General features: G+C 28.2%; 1 protein-coding gene and 1 long non-coding RNA gene across 4 annotated transcripts; one reads left to right on the top strand and one right to left on the bottom strand.

The window, feature by feature from the left end:
• The first annotated feature begins 14,699 nt into the window (after window positions 1–14,699).
• LOC101205980 (protein NUCLEAR FUSION DEFECTIVE 4) lies at window positions 14,700–19,756 on the top strand. Of its 3 annotated transcripts, XM_031888504.1 has the most exons (4): window positions 14,700–15,109; window positions 15,192–15,297; window positions 15,448–15,958; window positions 19,096–19,756. In XM_031888504.1, exons 1-4 carry the CDS (start codon window positions 14,774–14,776, stop codon window positions 19,538–19,540), a joined length of 1,398 nt encoding a protein of 465 aa, XP_031744364.1. In that variant the 5' UTR covers window positions 14,700–14,773; the 3' UTR covers window positions 19,541–19,756. The 3 variants fall into 3 exon arrangements, with proteins under 3 accessions (XP_031744364.1, XP_011658596.1, XP_031744365.1); XM_011660294.2 differs by having other exon boundaries at window positions 14,702–15,109; window positions 15,192–15,958; XM_031888505.1 differs by having other exon boundaries at window positions 14,921–15,105; window positions 15,192–15,958.
• A 709-nt stretch (window positions 19,757–20,465) lies between these two features.
• On the bottom strand, window positions 20,466–22,886 carry LOC116405040. Its single transcript, XR_004218101.1, has 2 exons — window positions 22,362–22,886; window positions 20,466–21,089 (listed from the first exon to the last, which is right to left on the bottom strand). It is a non-coding gene; the product is annotated as an uncharacterized LOC116405040 (long non-coding RNA).
• Between the last annotated feature and the right edge of the window lie 1,626 nt (window positions 22,887–24,512).

Below are 24,512 nucleotides of genomic sequence, written 5' to 3'. Positions count from 1 at the left end.
GGTCAATTAATCGTGTGTTGATCATGGTATTTTTTGTTTTTTTCGTGGTAGATTTGTAAACTTTTTTTATTTTCGAAATTATTCTATAAACTGTAAATACCAGTTTGTTATATATTTTATAAAAAAAAATCCCTTTAAGTTAATTTACAATGTAAACATGAATTTTGTTGGATATGTGGCAGAAAACTTTTAGAAAAATGGGAAAATATTTGTTTAGAAAAAAATATACTTATAATCAAGTTTTAATTTTTAAATATTTATCTATGTGTATAAATAGATAGAAAAAGAAAATTTATCTTAAATGAAAAATTTTTAAAAAATATAACAAAATATCATAATTTTATTTGTGATAAATCAAAATAGACTAAATACTACCTATGTCAATCGTATGATAAACACAAGTAGTAGTCTATATTGATTAATTGCAACCCACAAATGATAATAGTTTGTATATTTTATAAATATTTTGGTTGATTTTCTTATATCGAAAAATAACCCTTGAAAAAAATTAATAAAACATATATAAATTAATAGAATTAAAATAGAGATTTTTAAAAATAACAAAATAAATTAAAATATTTACAAACTATAGCAAAATTTTGGATTCTATCATTAATAGTCTTCTATCACTATAATATATCAATTACTATCCGTGATAGAATTTGCTATAGGTTATAAATATTTTGTAAAATCTACTATTTTTAAAAATTCCCCATTAAAATAAATATGATGTATAGAATTGAAATAAAATTTTTAATTTGTTAGGAAGAATTCAAATGATAAAAGTAAAATTATTTTTAATTTTAAATGGGTGTAAACATCTTTAATTATTCTAAATATTAGCTTGGTATCTATAGTCAAGTGACAATTTGTAACTACTACATTTCTTATTCATGCTTCTTAATATGACACATTATTAATGTTAATGTAATTCACCACGTGCTTATCATTTTGTCTATAAATAGAGGTCAGTTTTGTAAGCGACACATATTGGCTAGAAATTGAAATAAAAATTACATATATTTATGTTATTACATATTTATATTTGGTGGTGTAAAACAAACTATAAATTTTCATTTTTACACAGTACTAAATAAAAGATATGGTTGAAGTTTGAAATATTTTCGTCAACATTTATGCAAGATAATGAACTCATTATGTTATTAATGGTCTTATTGTATATAAATTGTTAGACTAAATAATAGTGGTGGCATGACGTAGGAGGTAATATATACCTATATTTCATAATTTGCAATAATACCCTTTAGTTAATTATATATATTATATATATATATATAAACAAAATCTTGAAGTTTACTTTTTTTGTTGGTGTTTTTGTTATTGATGAAATTGAATCTTGAAGTTTGAGTGGGTATATATATATTTAGGCAATAAATAAAGTGTTGAAAAGAGAAAGAGCAATTGCATAATACTTCAAATGGAACCCTCTTGAAGTTGGGAATATCTATGCTAAGATTTTCTTTTTTGAGGAAAAAGTTCATTACTTTTTCAAACTTTTCTTTTTCATCTGTCTTTCCCATTTCTCTCTTTGTCTAAATGGAGTTAGGTAGGAAACATTTATTGCTAACTAAGAATCTTCCATTTTCATTTTCATCTTTTTCCTTCTCTTCAATTACATCACCATCCTCCACTTTCATCTATATTATATTCTTCTTTTTTTTTTTTTTAATTAAAACAATATTTTTCATTTCAATTCATTATAAAAATAATCATCGTCCACCTACATTCAACGTAGTCATGTTAATTCTTAATTATATTTTAGATTTTAGTTCATTTAATAATTTATAAAAAAAAATTATCTATAATATTTTAAAGCTTTAAAAAATAATCATTTTAGTCACATAATTAATCATGATTTTTAAAAAGGTAATGTTAAAATGTTCATTTTTTAATTAAAGAAACGAACATATTTGGAGATTAAAATAAGCTAAAAAGTCAAAAGTATAAGGATTAAGTTAATGAGTATTGAATGATTTCAAATGTTTAACAACATAATGTAATGTATGTATGTATATATATATATATATATATATATTAGAAAACTTATGATTCTAATTAAAAAGCTGCCAAGTTAAGTTGCCAAACAATGCTTTCTTGATCTAGTTGTGGTCGTCTTCTTCTTTTCCCCTTTCTTCAAATTTCACAATTCATTTATATGGCTCAAGTTAGGTTAGAAAAAAGATATATAAACTCTCAAAATTAATTAATTCTATATTCACATTAGGTCTAAAGTTTTAATTCTCATTGATTTTTCTAATTCTTGAGAGCCATAATCCAACTAACATTTTACCTAATATAGAATCATTATTTATTACTTCCCATACACACACACACACATGTGTGTATATATATCTCGTCTTGGAATTATTTTTTCTTATCCTTTTTCAATCAATCAGTTGGAGAATTATTGGATAAAAAAGAAGGAAAAAGAAGGGTTGATTTTCCAACCTCTCACATGGCCACATATATATATCCATCACTTGCATGATCATGGTCCTCCTAGCGTAGGGTTCTCTCTTTTCTGTCAGTTTTATCATTCCTACCATTTCTATCTCGATTATGCTTTTGTGTGTTCTCAACTAATTACTTTATATATATATATATATATATATATATCATTTAAAAAATCTACAATTAAATATAAACAAAAGCAAAACTTTAGGAATGAAGAAATTTATGTGTTGAATAATAATAGTATGTTGAGTAGGTGGAGGGAGAGAATGGATGGTTATTGTTATAAAGAAAATATGATATTAGAGATATATTCAACATGTATTGTAAAGTTAGGTAAATAAAATGTAAAGAGTTGCATTTATATAGTTAAAACAAAAAATGGATGAAATCCAAAAGTAGAAATTAACATTGGTGAGAGAATCCACAGTTAAAAAAGAGAAAAGATGAGAAGGATAGTGATAATGGAATTACATGGAAGGGAGATGAGTAAAAAGAGAGAGTCTTGTAATAGAAAGGAAAGTGGAGGGGCATTTTGGTCCATATTGGACAAAGTTGCAAATTGGTACCAACTTTTATGGTCGGTGTGGTTGGTGGAAACCGCCGTCCTTCTAACAATACCGCGGCCCCCACGGCGGCGGTTGCAGCCTCCAAATGTCATTTCACACATCCCATCCCCACACAATTAATTATTTCACATTCCTTTTCCTCTCAATCTTTTCATTTCTTTACTTTCAATCACTCCTAAACACTAAAATAGAAGCCTTATTCATTAATAAATCTAAAACTTCAACTGCAATCAGGTTTCCCCTCAAGTTGTGAGCGTTACCTTCATGCATTACTTCAATATCTTACATTACTACAACTACTATAATAGTATTTCATACATTGATTCCTAATTTCTTTTTCTTTTTCTTTTTTATTCCCAAACTAACTTCTTGTTGGAATTTAGAGAGACCTTTTTTTATTGATATTGGAATAATTTTAAAAATTCAAACACCTATATAAAAAAATAGCTCAAATTCAAATAATAAATTTTCAAGTCTAGTTTTTTTTTTTTCTTTTTCAATTTAATCGTATAGGAAGTACATGTTATCTTTTTCCATTGTTTCAATTTAGGTGGGGGAAATGTAAGTTGGTAAATTTATACAAAAACATTTATATCATACCTATCAACCTTTTTAAATTGTCTATTTATAAACAGAATTGATTAATGAGTAATTATCCTTCCTTGTAAGATATTTAACTAATAAGACAAATGTGGTAGTTCATATAAATTCGATGCTCATGTTTTTCTCGGATCCTTCTCTTGTCGTCTTTTATTGACCATTTCAAACTACGTTCTTTAATCCACCTTTAATAGTGGTAACATTTCAATTCTCATTCATATAACACATATAACAAGTCAAGATTCTTTTATTTAGGTAGTGGTTAGACTTCGAGAAAACTTGATAGATAGTGACCGGTTGTTAGTCCAAATGACTATTCACTTTTGTATGATGTAGTCTTTCTAATGGCTCATTTATTATCGTCAATTGAGTGTAAGCAATCCACTTGTTTAATGTACAACCAATACAATTTTTTAATATATTAAGTAATCACAATATGAGCTTCCATGACTCATGAATAGTAGCAAAAATGGACAGGAGAGTGAAAAACAATTCACCTATTTTTTGCAAAAAGAAGAGTTGAGTTTTTTTTTTGGATTTTTGGTCGAACGTGACTATTTTTTGTGACATCAATTTATGACTATAAAAAAGAGTTGTGGAATGTACTAAAATGAGAAAGGCGACGATTTTGCCAGAAAAGATAGATGGGAAATTATAAGCTTTAATTTTCCAAAGTTATGAAATGTTTATTGTGTCATCATTTAACGATTATTAAAAAAGTCATTAAATAGTGACACTTCATCAAAGTCACTAAGTTGTAAACATCACTATTGGTGGAAAACAATATTTACTTCAAGTTTCTCGATTCTTAAGTGCAATTTAGTAACATCAATACATGAATCCGCAATGTATATATTGTTATTAAAAAACAATGAAAGAGAGAAATTTTGTATTGTTCAATTTTTCAACCACAAAGATGAACGAAAATTTGAAGGTCAAATATACAAGTAAACGTCTCACACATATGCTAATTTTGATTACAATTTAACAATATGAATTGTATGCGTGGAGAATTTCGACGTTGAGGGTTTCAATTGGTGGAGGCCAATTACAGTTTCATCGGTAGGGTGAAGGTTTCAAGTGGGAATCGACAATGAGGTTTCATTTCTTTGCATCTTTCATTTGACTGCAAAATATCCCTCTTTTATCTCTATATTTTAACTTACTTCAACTCTTATAAAATGTGTCTGCCACCTCCCTAAAATATTGTCCGCTACGCCTCCTCTCTCATGACGAAGGCCTTTGTCTCATGCTAGTTGTTTGCTATCGCATAATTGGTTGTCATCATCGGAGCTGGTGGTTTGTATTAAGTTGATCTAGGTAATAGTTTAAATTGTTTTAAGCTCAATTCATACTGCTCTCTTTGCATAATTTATTCATGTCACGTCCATTTTTCTCATTTAGGTAAGTTGGCCCATTACAAGTAAGTTTCTCCCTAGTTTTTCTTGCTTATTTCAACACTAAGCATGATTATAGTGTATATGTTAAATTCTTAAGATGTTTGGCTTTTTGGAGGCATCTTATTTCACTTCCATCTTTATTTTTCTTTGCGTGTTTTGATCCTTGAATGTTAATGGGTTGTATGAGATTGTTCTTTTGCCCTCTGAGTTTTAATGTACTTTTTTTGGGGCAAATTTTCATCCACTAATTGTATAGGTTATCAAATTAAAGTTTATATGGTAGCTCAATTTTTCACACAAGTGTATTACTAATATCTCATGGTTATCCTCCAATTTTATATGGTAGCTCAATTCATGCAATTAGGTTGGTCGTTTTAAGTTTTAAAGTACACTTTAGACTATTTCTGAAGGTTTTTGAAATATTTTGTAAGATTCGAATGTGGGTAGACTGCAAGTAGTTTCCATACCCCATCCAAAATTGACATTTGACTATTGTGATTCAATAAGAGTTTAAAAGTATGTTCTTAAACATTTGAGTGTAAATGTAGTCAAAAGTTAATGTTTGTGCATTGGGTTTAATCTAAAGCGAATGTTTTTTGTTTGTTGAATTAGGTTTGTACAAGTTGTTCGAGCAAGAATATTGGATTTAGCAAAAAAATCAAATGGTGTAAAACTGCACATAGATATATTGGATTTAGCTTTTCTAAAAATTTTATCATATTGTTTGTTATACAATCTCATATATTTTCTTCACTATCTATTATGTTCTGTATATAAGAAAATGGATTGTTATTGTCTGTATAACAATTGTTTTTCTTAAACTTCTAACAAACCGGTTAGATTAAATCATTTAAATTTTAAATAATTATCTTCCAATAAATTATAAAATTAAAATTAGATGTTAATTTTAAAACAGTGAAGTAATATGTGATCTACCATTATTCATGTTTTAAAATTTTAATTAAAATATTACTCTATCTTCAAACTTAATACTTTTAAAAAAAATATTACTTAGTCTAGATGTTCAATAAAGAACATTTAGGATTCGTCAATAAATAAATAAGCCGTTTAGATTATTTTATCAAAATTAACGAATGTTAAAATACATTTTTAAGGATAAATTTTTTAATGTATTTGTTTTAATATCAAGATGCTTATTTATTAATTATTTGATTTATGGTTTTTTTTTTTTTGAAAATTAAGCATATTTATGAATATATGGATCGTTATTATGTTGATTAAGAGTCAAATTTTATCCAAATTCTAAAAAAAAACAAAAAGAAGTGTATACCTAAACATGTACTTTTCTATCTCTATATTTTCTTCATAGTTTTCTACTTTTTATCAATATTTTTTAAAAAGAAGTCAAGCTTTATAAACTAAAAAAAAAAAAAAGATTTTATAGACTTGTTTTTTGTTTTAAATTTCTTTAAAAAGAATCATTTAGCAAATTATTGATATACATAGGATTATATATATGCATCAAACCACATCTCTACGTCAACTTTTATTTTAATAAACAAAGCAAAACAAACTACCTAAAGGTTGGTATATTAAAAGTCAATTAATTAATTTAAGATATTCAAACCAATTGGTTGGTTGGAGATTTTTGCCTATTCTATTTAAACACACACACCCATTGGAGTATAAACATGTTTAATTGTTTCTTACGATAATAATAAACTAATTGAAAAAGAAAATCATTTTTTGTTCTTTACTTAAGAAAAAAAAAAAAACAATATATAGCCCACTGAAATAAAATAAAATAAAACCAAACCCACATCACATTAATATATTATATATAGTTTTTCAAATTATATTTCAACAAAGAGAGATTGAGTAATCTTTTCATCTCTGCATTTTTTCATGATATATAGTTTCTTAGAACTTTCTTTCCCATAGGAAAAATATAAGTTGAATATCAACATTCAAGATATGATTTCTCCTTTTCTTGACTTTCCTTTTTCTACCACATGCTTTTTAATTTAGTAATCATAAATCAATACATGATTTTGAAAATAGAGTTAAGAAAAAAGAGAGTAGATTTTAGAACTTTCATAATATTTTCCTATATTTAATTGTTAAATTTAGAAATGAGTCAACTTAATTAAAAATATTTCCAATCAATTTTGGTTACTTAAAATAATTGTTCTTAAAAATATTATATTTTGAGAGTTGTTGAATTTTAATAAATATTAAATTTAATCACGCTTGTTAGTTTATTTTATTGATTCTTTAGAAGAAAAAAAACATTTTGTAACTTTAGAGTTTTTTTTGGCATGAATATTATTGTTAATATTTAACAAATTTGAATTAAAAAAATCCTAAATTAAAGATAGCACAGTACAAAAACTAAAATTGAACAAACTTTAAAATATAGAGACCAAAATGATATTTAATATGATATACGTATAGTTTAAGTTGATTGGTTATGGTAAATTAAATATTATACCAATATTTTAGCGCTCAATGTTATTTATAGACATTTGACAAAAAAACTCAAAACAATATACTATGTCGTCGTATTAAATCTTCAATAAATTTATGATAAATTTAATATTATAGGACTACTCCGACCATAGAATTTTGAAAATTTGAAAAGAGTCGAGATGGTACAATCAAATTTGTAATTTTTTATAAATTAACAAATTCCATATTGAAATAGTTTCCAAATCAAACTAGAAATTACAAGGAAAACAAAGTATAAGATTGTTTATATAAGGTGTCACACCTAACAAAGGCCCAAAAGGATGAATAGTATATTTAGTTCAAATTCAAATGTAATCATTAAGTTGAAAAAACAAATATCCAAAGATTCCTAGGGGCACTAATTTACTATAAAACAAAATAAATAGATAACAACTATTTTAAAAAAGAAATCCATTAAACATAACCAACACAACCAACAACCATCACCAAATTTATTTTTTTGAACTAAAAGTTGGTAGAGAAAAAAAACAAAATTATTATGCACAATTACCACATGATTCATTACAATGATATTTTTAATTATTAATTAATCTATGATTTTACAATATTAACTATAATTTCTTCTCTATAAACCTAAACTAACTTCCATTGCATCATTCTCTATATTAAGAATCTTTTATTCTCAATCTTTTATTTTCCAAATTCCGAAAAAACTCTTTTTGGACATTTGTTTTTTTAATCACGATAGCAAAATTCTTCGTAAAAGACTAAAATTATAGATAATATAATATATATAATATTCACTACTTTTAGATATTATATATATTGGTTTGTATAATGTATAATAACCAATAATGAATTTATAGAGCTATTATTAAAGAAAAGATGGTGTTTGAATTTGGGGTTCATTGAGATTTTTTTTAATTACTTAGAACATTAAATTATTGTAATATAGTTTGGTTTGTGAAGTTGTTGACATTTGAATATATGATGGGTCTCTCTAAAATATAAGAAGGAAGAGTTGAATAATTGTTATCAAATTTCGAAAACATTTCATTAAGTGATCATTATAATTATTTCTTCTTTCCTATTTTCTAACCATTCATTTAATTTTGCTTCCAAATTCCATTTCTTGAAAGAAGAAAAAACATTCATTTAAACCTTCAATTTTTTTATCAGTACAAGTCATTCAACAGTTTTGCATTTAGGTCTCGTTTCGTATTGTTGTAGCTTTTATAATAATGGTTACGGATTTTAGTTCTAGAAAATTCGAATTTATTGAAAAGATGGTATTTTAATCAATTTCAACTTAAACTCGAAAAAATAGGTCATGATGGCGTGTGAATAAAACTAAAACATCTTATATTAGATACAATAACTAAAATAAACTTATAACCAACTTGTTTTTAATATTTTAAAATTATGGTTGAGAAACCATAAAAAAATTTAGGATCATAAATTGTCACATCAGTATTTAAATTTCCAGGAAATTACAATTCATCAGATTTGGAACTAATCAAAAGTTGATATGTGTTCCAAATTAAAATTAAAGAAATTATGTGGCTAATATCGATGGTATTGTTTTTGTCTTGACGGTTGAATTGAATAAAATAATTTGGTCCAATTAAATGTTAATATCTTGATTAAAGAGTTCATTTAAGCACAAAAGTCAAACTTAATTTAAGGGATAGTTGCAAACTTAGCAATTAAATTCAAAATAATAAATTATATATTAACATTTTAAAAAATTTGCAAATATAGCAAAATTTGTCAGATTCTATCAATGATATAAGTCTATCACCAATAGACCATGTTACAAATATTGGTTTATCACTGATAGACGATACGAAGTCTATTAGTGATAGTTTTGCTATATTTGCATATTTTTAAAAATGTTTCTATATACATCATTATTTTTTAATCTAATTGCTAAATTTGCAACTACCCACCTAAAATGTTAATTAAGATCGAAATCCAACGAAACTCAAGTCCATAAAGTTTACTTAAGAACACTCCAACTAAAGGAGGTAGAAACGTAGACAAAATTTTCTACGATCATAAGATTCTCTAACTCGAAGATTTCAACTCATGCATTCAAGATAGTTTTTCTTTAAAATAAACTACACAAAGAGGGCAGTTCTTATTTTAAAAAAATAGGAAGATATATTAATGTTCTATATATCAAATATATCTTCCTATTTTTTTAAAATAAGAAAATGCATAATATTATGCATTTTGATTTTACTAAAATATAAACTATAATATATTTGACAAGTGCAAAGAGAAAATTTATAAAACATATCGTCTTATATACTCAATCATATGTGCGATATATATTTATTTTTCTATGATATTTATAAACATACAAAAAGATAAACTATGTTATTTGGGATGTATATTTACATTTTTTCAGTGTGTTTGACAAATACTTGAAATCTTAATGTAGAGTTCGTTATCAATTTTTAATTAGGAATATAAAAGAAAATAAATAAAGTCTTCTAAAATAAAAGAAAACATTAATTAAATGTATCCTGCCTTAAATAAATACAAACCAAAATTACATTTAAAATATATGAAAAAATGTTTTGAAACAATTATGACAGAACCTTTTAAAAATAATTGTAAATTTAAACGTTCATTTCCTTTTTATTGTATTGCATCTTTTATCTATGTTTATTTCGGATTAAATCTTATGCTTTGAATATGATTTAACCATCCCACCTTAAAATATTTAAATTAAAATTAATCAAATTTTAAGTGAGAAAGAATTATTAAAAGAATGCTTCCAATAAAATGCCATTGAAAATTTCATCACCAATATCATACTATTTTTCTTTTGATTTGAGAAATTAAATTTGTGTGTGAGTGAGTTTCTATTTAACTTCTAAATGGAGGGAGTATCCAGAAAAAGAAAACAAAGTTAAAAGAGTTAGGGTTGTTTATCAATCAATTCTAAACAAGTTTAAAAAATGAAAAAGAAAAGAACGAAAAAATCGAATTTCGAGTACACGAATAAAAATCTTGTTGTTGTGGGTCTAGAGGTATACATGGTTGCATGTTGTTGCTCGAGCGACTAGAAGTTCACGTCCAAGAGCAATGTTATGAAAGGTAAAAGACTTTTGTTGATTGGGAGTCTGGATAAGGATACAAAAATCATAAGAGATTTGTTTCTTTCTCTCTTTCCTTTTTTTCTTTCTATTCTTTACCTTTTCAAACCATCTAACATTTTAACTTAATAAAATATAATTTTAAAATAAAAATTGACAAGCTACACATTTCACATCATCATTTAACGACATAATCAACAAACAGTTAAATCAACTAACTCTCAAATGGACCTAGAGATTCTTTAGAATCATTGTTTAAATTTCAAGGACTAAAAATATTCGTTATAAAATTTGAGTCATCAAATAGATACCTACTAGAATAAAAGTATTTTGTCTAAAAATTTATAATTCTAGTGATTGGATTTTTGTTTATTTGAATGCTGATAGGAAACAGTTTCAATTTTGGACGGTAAAAAAGAATAGCAAATTATGAGTTTTACTTTTAAAAAATACCAAAATTGTTAACATTAACTTAATTCAACTGACACTTGTATGTTCCCATGGATAAGAGGTTTTGGGTTCAAATCTCCATCCCAGCATTTAATACAATGAAATAACGTACATGTGGATTCTAAGTCCTATCTGAACGACATAGATTATTTTACCAAAATTCTTAATATTTTTATACTAAATCATTCACGGTTATTTCTTCCATTTTTATACCAACAAAAATTATTTTATGACGCAGGCCCAAATGATGAGGGCCTAAAGGCCCATGGACTATAAATCTTCAAAGTCTATAACCATTCTATTTTTCGAATTTTTAAATTCATTAATTATATAAAATATTAAAACTTAGATTGATAACTATTTGTTAACTTTTGTTTCTCTTTTAAATTAAGCATATACTCTCCTAGATTTAAATCTTATCTTAATTTCTAAGTTGTATCTTGTTTTCATTTCGATTTCTAAACTTTTTAAAATGTCTGTTTTAGTCTCTAACTTTTAAAAATAGCTTAGTTTGGTTCTTATCTTTAGGATTCCATGAAATACTAAATGAAACGTTGATGTGATTTCTATATTTGAATGATTAGACTAGATTATGGGTTCATCATATTAATTAAATTGATTAAATGAAAAAATATTTATCTACAAATCTATAGAATTTATTTTCTATATGGTTGTTTTTAATTTAATTAGTTGCAAAACTAAATTAATTTCTTCTCGTAGATGTTAAAACCAATATAGGAGTTCTGTTTTTTACTCTGATTTGGTTGAGGATTTCAATTTTATAAAAATAATAAAGAGTGTGGAAGCCAAGAAAGGGACATGAGAGAGTTGAATTTAGGAAAGAAAGAAAATAAGAACAAATTTAGTTTTGGGTTTATTTGATTAAATACAATGAACTAAAGCATAGTCATTCAAACATTGAAAGCCACCCCTTCATTCTACTAAACAGTTACTAATAGAAAAAATCAAATTAAACTCTTTTAAAATGTTTAGGGAGTAAAACAAACGCTTTTAAAAATTTAAAAACAAAAATATATATAACAAGATATAATGTTGAGAATCAAAATAAAATATAAACCTTTCCTTTATATCTTGCAATCACTTGCATACTTCTTAGATACATTAATTGAATTCTTGACTAAATTTTAAAAAGAACAACTTTTTTTTCTTAGCTTCCAAAAATTAGTTTAGTTTTTTAAATCATTAGACGGAAAGTATTATTTATTAGTTTAATTTTCCAAAAAAAACCAAACAAGTTAAATTTATATTTTTAAAGCATACTTAAATTTATATTTAAAATACTTGAGTTGATTAGGAGCACGTGCCCTAACCCCTACGTGCCTCCGCCAGTGGCAATAGAGAATGTATTAAGCAAAGTCCATAATCAAACAAGAAAAGTTCATGTCTTAATGAGTGAAATAATGAGAAGTAAAGAGTTGTCAGCGTTTAATTTTGGTTTTTAAATGTGATTTTGGTTTTTATTTTGTTTTTCAAACCATTATTAACCCCTCCTTGACTCCTTCAATATCAATCAACTGCTAAAGATGGAAATTTAATTCAAAACAACTTTCTATCCTTCCTTACAATAAAATTCTTCCAAAAAAGATGTGATGTTTTTGTCTTAGAATAATAACATCTTTTCATCTTTTTATTGTGTTGTTTACAAAAGATGACTTCTTATTCTCCATACACAATTTCCGAAAATAGTTAAAATAGAAAGTTGTTTTCCAAAATAGTTTTCCTTTCGAAAATTTGATAACCACGTTAATGTACGGTAATAGTTACAATTATATATTTTAAATTTTAAATTAAAAAAAGATTATCACTCAAACTTAAACAGATTTTGATTTGGATGTCAGACCAACATAATTATATAACATGTAATAATGGTAGAAGTTTGAAGATTCCCTAAACTCTAAACCCTAAACCATTTTAAGTTTGGGAGTTCAATTTTAATACTTGTATACTTTGGAAGCTTAATTTTTGCAAGTGTAAATGTTGTTGTAATACTAATTACAACTATCGATTCAATGTGCTTTTTCTTTTTTACGATTACTTAATTTTGAGAGATTAAATTTAAGATTTATTGAAAGTAAAGTGATTAAAATCGAACCATTAAAAATATAGAAAATAAAATTAAACAAACTTTGACAAAATGATACTTTTACTTACAATTTATTAAATAAATATTCAACCGACTAGTTTTTAGGAGCATTTTCAAATATAGCCTAATGAATAAAAATACAATAAAATTTTACATTCTTCCAATAAAAAATACGATTAGATATTGATAGACTTATGCCATTTAAAATAATTATTCTAGCCTAATACTAATAATTTCAAAAAGAAAGTATGCAAATTAGAGGAGGTAGGTTAAATTAGTTTTGGTATGTCAATTTAATTTTCATACAAAGTATTCATGATTTGTTGGATGGATGTTGATATTATTGTTAATTCCGTGTTTAATTTCATTTAGAAGATATAAAAGATGAGTCACAAAGTGTATATATGAACCATACACATACATATATATATTGAATTCTTTCATGAATTAAGTTCATTGAAAATATATAAATTTGTCAAAATAGGTACCATTTCTTGTATTTTATTTCAAATTGTATCACTTTTTTAAAAATAACGATATTGTTCATTTGAGAAAAAATAAATTAACAAATTATAAATATCATGGCTTGAAAGGATGGTTTAGGGCTGAATGCACTTAAATATGCCAAACACAAAAAGAATGAAAAAATAAACTCTAAGAATGAAATTTTGAAGGAAGAAATAAAAACAAAAGAGATTATATTTGAAGGAAAAATATCTAAAATTTTGAATAATATTCCTTTTAATTTATTCTCAAAACCAACCATATATAATCTACTTTTGTTGTTTCGTTTGATTCTTATTAAAGTATATATTTGAGAGTGATATATGAGAGATGATTTCAAATCGCACTTCCATTCATTAAATAAAATAGATATTAAAAAAAATTATAATCTACATTAGAATTACTTTTTAAAATCGAATTCAAATCATTCTCAACATTGTACCTTAAGGAGCTGGAATGAATTCTTCATGCTCGATCTTTAGTCTTCAACATTATTATTAATTAGGTAAACTCTAGATATAAAGTGTATGACAACCAAAATATGTCGGAACTATCAATAAATAAGAAACTTAATAAATTGTGGGATAAGTCTTAATTGAGCTAGTAAAAATTATATTCAAGCTATAATTTATTTCCAACTTAAAATTTTTGAAATGTACCAATAAGAAATGTAATGTATTATAATCTCTATGAAGGAACACTCCTCCATATTTATAGTGATATGTACGATATATTAAAAATATGATTAGGTAGCATTTTATTTTTAATATGGTTTTTTTAGTAAAAGTAAAAGTTGAATAACAACACTATTTTTATTAAGAGTTCCAAAATTATTAAATTTTTTATCATGTAACAACAATTTATAAGAGAAACTTAGTTTGAATAACATTAATTTGAAAAGTTATACAATAAAACTTAGTGGTACCATTAGTTGAAGAGATAACTTATTAGACAAATTTTCAAAAATTTATCAACACATTAATTTAAGAATTTGAGTATTAATGTTCCCACGTGTAATCACATGCTAATACTTAAACTTACACGTGTAACTTCCCTCCATTTTAAACGCTTTGCTTTCCACGATTTCCCAAACAACAAACTGCCTTCTCTACTTTTTCCCTCCCTTTTCCAATTTCAATGAACAGCTTCCGCCGCTCTCCGCCGTCTCCCTCCGCCCTCAAATGGCTCGGCTTAGTTACCGCCATCTGGGTCCAATCCATCTCTGGTAACAACTACACCTTCTCTAACTACTCCGCCGCTCTTAAATCCCTCATGAATCTCTCTCAGCTTCAACTCAACAATCTCTCCGTCGCCAAAGACCTCGGAAAAGCATTCGGTCTCCTCGCCGGCCTCGCCTCCGACCGCCTCTCCACTTCTCTCCTCCTCCTCATCGGCTCCATTGAAGGCCTTATTGGCTACGGCGCTCAATGGCTCGTTGTCAGTCAAAAAATCAAACCCCTCCCTTACTGGCAGGTACTCTGTTCTAAATCTCACTTACACAAAAATGAAATTTTCTCTGGCGTTTTGTTGATTTGGGTTGGTTTTAAATGTGTAGATGTGTATCTTTCTGTGTATGGGAGGGAATAGCACGACTTGGATGAATACCGGCGTGCTTGTTACTTGCTTAAGAAACTTCCGAAAAAACAGAGGAACTGTTTCTGGTATTCTCAAAGGCTACATCGCTCTCAGTACCGCCATTTTTACAGATTTTTGTTCCGCTCTTTTCTCTGATAATCCCTCTTCTTTTCTCGCCCTTCTCTCCCTTGTCCCCTTCGCCGTTTGCCTTGCTGCTATTCTCTTCCTTCGTGAAGTCCCCCGTTCCGCCGATGATGAAACAGAGGAGTTCAAATACTTCTGGGTACTCAACGCCGTTTCCGTCGCCGTTGCCGTCACTCTCTTGGTATTTGATTCGATTCCAAATCCCAACTCATTCCTATCGAGAATCTTCTGCATCGTTTTGCTGAGTTTGCTGGTTTCACCTCTGGTAATCCCACTTCACTCGTTCTTGAAAAACAAGGGTGGGTCTGGTGAGGTTGCAGAGGCGCTATTGGCGGGTGAGAGTGGAGCGGATAATGCAGTGGAGGGTAAGCCAGTGATCGGAGAAGATCACACGATTGTTGAGGCGATGAAGACGTTTGAATTTTGGATTATGTTTGTGTCGTTTTTGTGTGGAGTGGGTACGGGATTGGCAGTGATGAACAATATGGGACAGATTGGATTGGCTCTTGGGTATGACGACGTTTCGATCTTCATATCGTTGATGAGCATTTGGGGGTTTTTTGGCCGGATTCTATCGGGATCGGCATCGGAGCATTTCATCAAGTAAGTATGAATACCGGTAAATGATTCAAGGTATGCTTGGAATAACTTTGCAAATTAAAATGTTTTTAAAAGATTCACATACTCTTTTTTAATAAAATTCAAAAACTATTTAAAATACAAACACATGTTCTTCCCAACTTTTTTTCTCTTTTCAAGAAGGTAGTTAGGCCAAAATTTCTTTGATTTGTTAGATAGCAAAAGTATTTTTATAATTTCAAACTATAATAAATCAATTGTCCAGGGAGGTTTTCATAGAATTTGGTTAATGACTATCAAGAATGGTGAACGGAGGTTGCCGGTAATGGTTACTATAAAATAATAACTCGAGATTGACGATAACAATTGTCAAAATTCAGTTGATAGCCGTCACTGAAGAATGGTTGTTGGTAGTTGGCTAGTAATGGTCACCATAAAATAGTTGACGAAAGTTAAACAATAGTGGATGGAAGTCGACAAACAATAGTTATCAAAAGTTAAACAACAATGGTCATCGAACAAAAATTGACAAAAGTTAGTTGGTAACAGTCACCAAAAAACACTCATGGTAAGTGGCTAATAAGTACTATATTGAGAAAATGATGGATGAAAATTGGCCAACAATTGTCACAAAAAATAGTCAACAAACGTTGGCTGACAACATAACAAACAACGGTTAACGAAAGTTGGATTATAACGGTCATCGAAAAACAATCGATGAAAGTAAGCAGACGATGGTCCCAAAAACGATCAATGAAAATCGACAAAACACGATCACAGAAAAATAATCAACAAGTTGCCTGACAATGGTCACCAAACAGTACCCAACAAAAGTTGATCAACAACAAGCACTAAAAAATGATTGTTGGTAGTTGTACAACAACTATTATAAAAAATGGTTCATGAAAGTTGATTGACCGATTGACGAAAGTTGATCGCCAACGATGATAAAAAAAGGTCGACAGAAGTTGGCCAATAACGATCATCAAACAATAATCGATGAAAGTTAGATGACAACGATCTTCGAATAATAGTCGACTAAAGTTAGCCGACAACGATTGGTGATTGACCATGCTTGGTAGTTCGCTACCTCAAAAAACAGTTGAAGAAAGTTGATTAACAACGGTCAACGAAAACGACCGACAACAGTTGACCAAAGAACATCGACAAAATTTGGTAGAAAACTGACATAAAAAAATAATTGTTGGAGGTTGGTCGATAGTTGTTGTGGAAAAACAATACATGAAAAATGACTATCAACGAGAGAGAAAAAATAGTAACAAAAAAGCTATGATCGGAGATTCACAAACGACAATTGACAGTGGTTGATGGGGCGTTGAAGACAATTACCAAAAAACGATCATAAAAAGTGTCATCGAGAGTTGGTTGGCAATGATTGTCGGAAAGTGATCGTGGAAAAACAATGACAAAATGATGAGCTGCATTCGTTGAAAAAGTTTGCTAAAAGTTGAGTGGCAAACATAAAAAAATGTTTGTCATAGATTAGTTAGCATTGGTGCAAAGGTTGGCAACAGTGATCGTAAAAAAACAATAGATGAAAGTTGACCGTCAAAGGTTGATGAAAAACATTAGCAAAGAAACAATTATCAAAGTTTCGACAGAGACATTCAATAGTAGTTGGTAGTTGTTTTATGGCAATTTCTAAAAAACGGTCACTAGAAGTTTGGTTAGCAATGATTTTCGAAAAGCGATCATATCAAAGGTTAGCCATAAGCAGTTCATGTAGGCAAAATGGTAAAAGAATTTGTTGTCAATGATTGCGTGAAAAACAATGGTCGGAGATTCACAAGGAATAATTGTTGGCTATCGTCAACGACAACTGGTGGAGACGATTGTTGAAGGTTGGCTGTCAAGGATAGTTGAAGGTGAGTGTTTCACATAATTTAGGAAAATTAACCATTAAACATTCAATTTTTTTTTTCTAAAATTGGTTTTAAGTGTTTATCGTAAGTCATATTTTTTAATACTCGGTTTTTTCAAATTTATTTTTGGTAGTGGTCAAACACACTTTTTTTAATAAAAAAACCATTAATTTTTTTAATTTAAATACTCCCAAAATGCAATCTCAAGGGAAATATCTTGGTAAAATTTGTATGGAAAGTCCATTTTTTTAGCCAAAATATCTAGTATTGACTCAAACTTTAAAAAAAATATAAAAACAAATAACAAAGAAATTTTGGTTGATGTCAAGTTCGAGTGAAATTACCAAAAATAAATTTGCATATGAGAAAATTAGCTGGTGGATCGCTTAATACTTCTTTGAATATAAATTATTATTAATTAATTTAAAGTTTTTATGTCAAAAGTTTTGCATAATTATTATTTTGTAATTTCATATAATATAGGAGCTTTTTTAAAACTAGAAAAAATTGAGTAACTATTTAATGTTAAATATTTTGTCAAATATTTTACTTTTGAATTTTTTTTTATAAAATATATTATATATAACACATTTTAACGTAACAGAAGTATTTTTAAGATGTTAATGCATTGAAAATATATTAAAAATGTATTTAAGAAATTTAGTTATTTGGAACCTAAAATTTAAAAACAATTTTTAAACAAAATTTATATTGATTGAACTCGTAAAGTTAAAATATACAATAGAATACGAGTTTTCTGTTGACTAGACTTTTAATGACTTTTTTTTGTCAATATGGAAGATGGTTTTTTATCTGATATATTTGTAACTTTATTGGATGTTTGTTTTTTAGATTTTGTATCTGAATTCAAATTCAAATTCAAATGTTTGATTGAACGAGAGTGTTCCAATAGATACAATCTTGCTCAATATTCTATTAATTTTTTTAAATATATTTGTTTTCATTTTTATTATGTTCATAATTTAACATTTAAAGTTCTTAATCAAGTTTTAAAAACTAAAGCTCATTTTTTAAAATTTGACATGGATTTTGAAAACACATGGTTAGATGACATGATCAAGATGTGTTTCATAAGCTTATATTTTCAAAATTAAAGAAAGAAAATGTTTCTGTTTGTCTCAATAACAAAAAAATTTTCATTTAACAAAGAAAAGTTAAATATTTTGTTAGATTTTTCTTTGTTTCTTTTTTTCTTTTTTTTGAAGAATATTATTTTGGGCACTCGATGATCGTATACATATACACAAACACACACAGGAAAGCAGGAATGCCAAGGCCACTATGGAATGCAGCTTCCCAAATTCTAATGGCACTTGGCTACATTCTCTTAGCCATTGCCATCCCCGGTTCCTTATACATTGGCTCCATCGTAGTCGGTATTTGCTACGGTGTCCGTCTCGCCATCACCGTCCCGATGGCCTCTGAAGTCTTTGGTCTCAAGAACTACGGCATGATCTACAACGTTCTAATCCTCAACCTCCCTCTTGGTTCGTTCCTCTTCTCAGGGCTCTTGGCCGGGATACTCTATGACATGGAGGCAACAACGACGAAGACGGGCGGCAATACGTGCGTGGGTGCGCATTGTTATAGGCTTGTGTTTGTTGTAATGGCTTGTTCATGTGCGATAGGGTTTGCCATGGACTCATTTTTGGCCTTTAGAACCAAAAGACTGTACTCCAAAATGAGGGCTCTAAAGAGATGAAGGTGACAAGGTCATTGGTCTTTACAGGCTTACAGCAATGTCTTTGTTTATTGTTATTATTATTATTTTGTTTTTCCTTAATTCTTGAAGTCTTAAACAGTTAATCATTACTGTTTTGGAAAATATTATGTTATGTAGACTACAAATAAAAAGGTTGAGAGAGTCTGAATATTCCCTCTACTTTTTGGAAGATTAAATTACCATTATATTTTTTAATTTTTATTTGTGTTTAATTATGCTTTTGAAAAGTTCTTTTTTTCCGTAAATCTTTGAATTCTATATTGTATCCAATGATAACAAGGAAGTCAATTAATTTTTTTAAAAATATAAATAGGGTGAGAGATTTGAACCATAAACTTTTTTATCCTCAATTAATATTGATGTTAGTTAAGTTAAGTTTTTGTTGACTTTGTAAGGTAAATTTAATTTTGATGATATGTTATTTTGAAATAAAAAATGCAAATAACTCATGAGATTAATAAACCAGAAGAATAATTTTGAAAATTTTAAAATTTGAGAATGTATAAAACATAAAGGCTTGAATTTTATTAGTTGTAAGGATAAAACATTAAACTAATTGAATAATCAAAATTTAATGGCACATCATGCACAACCATGAATTTGCATATGCCACCAGGATGAATATTGTCTTGTTTCAATGGAAGAGATTGTCATCTTCTTTAATAACGGAGATAATATTAGCATCTAACTTGCTGAGAGCCTTTTGACAAACTTGCTTTGTTAGGAGAATCGTTTTTCTTATTATCATATATTCAAACTGTCCACATTTTTAGTAAACCTTTTTCTGTGCGAACTCTTTCTTCTTCTTTGTTAGTTACCAATATCGAATCCTCTCATGAAGTATGCCCCTAGCTAACTCTTCAATCTGCTTTTTCATCTAGAAAAAGTTTACCAGTAACATTAGTAAAAACTAAAGTTTTCTTCTTATATATCAACATTGGCTTCATGTACAAAAGAAGAAGGAAGTGATCAGAAGTGTTGGGATCGGAGTGTCTTATCTTGATCAACTTAATCTATCTTTACTTTTATCACCTCTAGCTCAAAAACGATGTCATTGAGATTAGTCAAGTAATTTAATATTTTTGTATTTTCCACCATTCACAATGTGTGAAGCTGCTGCTTCAGATACAATATATCGATTGGATATGCTTTTTTTTTTTTTGTCTAATACAATGCTTCAAGCTTCTCCTAGAGATCTTTGCACGCTTGCAAAAATTTTTTTAACAAAATTTAGTTTGATTGCACTTGTAGCGCTCTCAAATCCATTTAATTTCCTTCCAATCTTTATCTTTCATGTTGGAGGTCTTAGAACACTTCACTGGAATCACCACTAGACTGATCTCATGGACTACCATCATTTGTTGGAAGTACTATTGTATGGTCTTCCTTCAAGGCATTGTATAATCCCCCTTTGTATTAGCACATTCTTAACTTGAACTTGCTATAAGCCAAAGGTTGATTATTCCATCAAATTTCTCCCCATTAAACTTTACTTAACTCATAAAACTTGACATGTTTGTTTTTCTTCCTACCAAAATAAGAAATAGTGAGCAATACACACTATAGGCAATATCGCCGTAACTCACTTCAAAAATTATTTTCTAACATGAAAGATCAAGCACTATTGCAACCATAGAACATATTTAGAAAATTCAAGAAGCTATATACACAAACCTGGCGCTCTTATACCACCACTTGTTGGGAAAAAAATCATCACTTCTATAACAGGGAAATAAGGAGATAAAAAACAATAGAGAAATTTACGTGGAGAAACTCCTAATTGGAAGAAAAACCACAATCCACCTAAAGAAATCCACTATGTGAAAAATTTGTATAATCACACAAAACAATTGATCTCAATTATAAAAGCACTGAAAGTACTATTCACACACTCTTTTCAGACTCTCAAACCTAGAAAACATAATAAGAGAATTTAACTAGAGTTGGTACACTCAAGCTCGAAGTGAGTCTAACTAAGACACTTTCAAACCTTTTATGTTGGACAAATTATAATTCTCATATTTTTGCCCAAAGAAACCAACAAAATTACCTTTCAAGTTGAGGAAAATGTTTCGTTTAGTTCTACTTCTATTATAAATTCCCATTTGACTATTTTGAAGGTAACTTGGAGCATATTTTAGTGGTGCCCAATCCACGAACGATATCTATTTCAACCTAATTGACTTAATTTTTTTAGAAAGAATAATACAGTTATAATTTAAACAAAAGATGTTCAAATATTTTTAACTCATCATCTTGAGAGAGACATCAGAAATGCTATTTGCTAAACTAATATAGTAATGGTAGTTTGGTACTTCAAGCTAAAGGGGAATGGTGTTTCTATCATTCCACCAATATTCTTGGGTTGTATTTCTTTCTACTGTTATTACCGAAGAATTACTCAGCATTGTTTCATCATATGCTATGATATAATAATATTAGATAAACATGGGAGATTTCATTTCAAAACAAAACAAATAGACAATAAAAGCAGTAAACCCACATGGATCAGTGAAAGTGAAAGAAAAACTAGGAGGCGCAGGACATGGAAAAACCCACATCCAAAAAGGAAAAAGTCATTGAAGCCTCGAGATCTAGGCCGCCGAACTACTGAGTATATGAATACATATCAATCGAGAAAATTATTGAGTTGTGCTCAACTTGATACTTTGGATCTTCAAGTGTCGTAAACAACTTTTGCATCACCGAGGTTTGGAAGGAGTGAGAGAGAGAGTACTATAAGTAGCCTCAAACAACCCCAAACAGAAGAAATTAATGCAAGTGTTAAAAAAATTCTTACCTTACTTTTGTACGATTAGGTGAACTAAACACTCCATATACTTAGCCATGTTAGCGAGTGTGGTAGACTTAGCATGCAAACCACACCATTGCCAAGAGAATCTTTCACATAGGTCAATTTGATAAGCTAGATCTAATCAAGAGAAAGGAGTCGGAGGCTAATTCGTCCGTAAGGAGCAACGACAACAATTAACTATGTGCAATAAGGTTCACATGCGAACATATAGTATACAGGGCAATAGAAGTGTAAAAGTGAGAATCTAAAGTAGGTCACTTAACCTGAGGAGAGAGTATGATTATATAATTGGTATGTTCATAGTATGCAACAAATGTTTTTGACCCATTAAACTATATTTTAATCCATAAAAGTATAGTTAAATACAGGTAAAGGTAAAAGTAGCATAGATTCATTACACATAAGAAAATTGCAAAAAGCTAAAATTCAAATCCATACCACACCTTCAAAAGACATTACCAAACTTTATGGAACAATAATCAAAGGCATGAAACTAGAAGTCCCTCATAAAATAGGAAGAACAAAGAACATGAATTAATAGTGGCAGCTTTAAAGTGGAAGACACAATGGACATAAAGTATAGAGAAGGAGAGGCATAGAATGATCAAATTCCCCTCTGTAAAAAGAAGTGAGATTCCTTCTCCAATTCATCCGTTCATAATTGGTGTTTTTTCCTTTTTCTTTTGTTTAAATTGGAAGGGTTAATAATTCAAAATTATTATAAAACCTCAGCTGTAAAAAAAAGAAAAAAAGAAAAATGAAGATATAATTACAAGAGTATGACATATAGTTGACCACCATACCCCAAAGTTTCTTTATTGTGCATAAAAGCAAAGCAAAGGGAATGTCTTTAGGCCCACCTCTTTAATTTGTGGGTAAAATGTTATCAAATATTTGTTTTTGTTTATTCATTTCCCACCAAAAGGTTGATTCTCTTTTCCAACAAGAACATCAAAATTATATTGTTCTGAGGTATAGCTCATAATTTGAAACCACTTTGAAACTTTAATCATTGATGTGCTTCACTTTTCTCAATCCTTGCTGGGGTTTATTTCTCCTCTTTTGGATTGGGATCGTTTTTGTATGTATTCTTCAAAACCCTTTTACATTGGCTAAAGAAATAATATATATACACACACATAATCCCATATGTTTATTAAAAGTTTACACTTTTTATTTCTTTTATGGAATATTGTTTGATTATTCTAATTTACGTACCTTTGATTTTAAAGATTTGGCTTTCTACATCCAAAAAAAAAAAAAACATTTATGAACGGCTCCTTTTAGAAAAAGTTATATTCTATTAACACAACCTCCTACTATCATATTTTCCGCCTTACATCTTATGTTGTGTAATGTGTTTGTCCATCTATAAATTGAGTAGCATGAAAGTATATATATTAATGCACCATATCAAAACGTTTTTTTGGTAGCAAGTAAGTCATATCAAAATGTTTATCAAAATGTTTAATTGTGTTACATATGACTTATATATTAATAAGAGATTTTTGTACAGATGATCCAAATTTAGTTGCATTAATATCAAATGATATGGATTCAAAACAATAAAAATTAATGTAGTTCTTATTGCTTACGTCATCGCAGATCACTTACCAACGTTCAATTGTTCATTTGTCATCATTTCATCCATTGTAAATTTGAAAGCTAAAATTTGAAAACAAGGGATTCAATAAAAACAAGGTTGTATTTTATGTTTTTAGATATGTGTATAATGTCATATTCAAAAGTTGGATTATCTATACTATCTATAGTATATATATAAAAATATAGATGATAGAAACTTTTTGTTTCCAATTTTGCCCTTTTTCACAGTAGATTTGTTTGTTTCTTACTTGGTTTTATTGTAATTTTATTTTTATTTATTTTTAATTTGAAATCAATTATCGACAAATATTTACGTAAATAATTTTAACATTTTCTCTCCAATTAATTATATCATTAAAATTTCTCTAAAAATCATTCCTATTCCCTTAACTTCTACCTATTCTCGTGCAAATTAATTATTTTGTAATTACTTCAACCTTTAAAATTCTTTTTCCTTTTCAAATCTAAGATCTCATTCTTTCTCTTTTCTTTGCATGTTCACAATAAAAAGTTAGGAGTGTGAAGAAATTA

Source organism: Cucumis sativus, chromosome 7 (genome assembly GCF_000004075.3).
Source record: "Cucumis sativus cultivar 9930 chromosome 7, Cucumber_9930_V3, whole genome shotgun sequence".
In the NCBI taxonomy this organism is placed as follows: Eukaryota; Viridiplantae; Streptophyta; class Magnoliopsida; order Cucurbitales; family Cucurbitaceae; genus Cucumis; species Cucumis sativus.
This window is presented reverse-complemented; position numbering and strand designations above follow the sequence as displayed.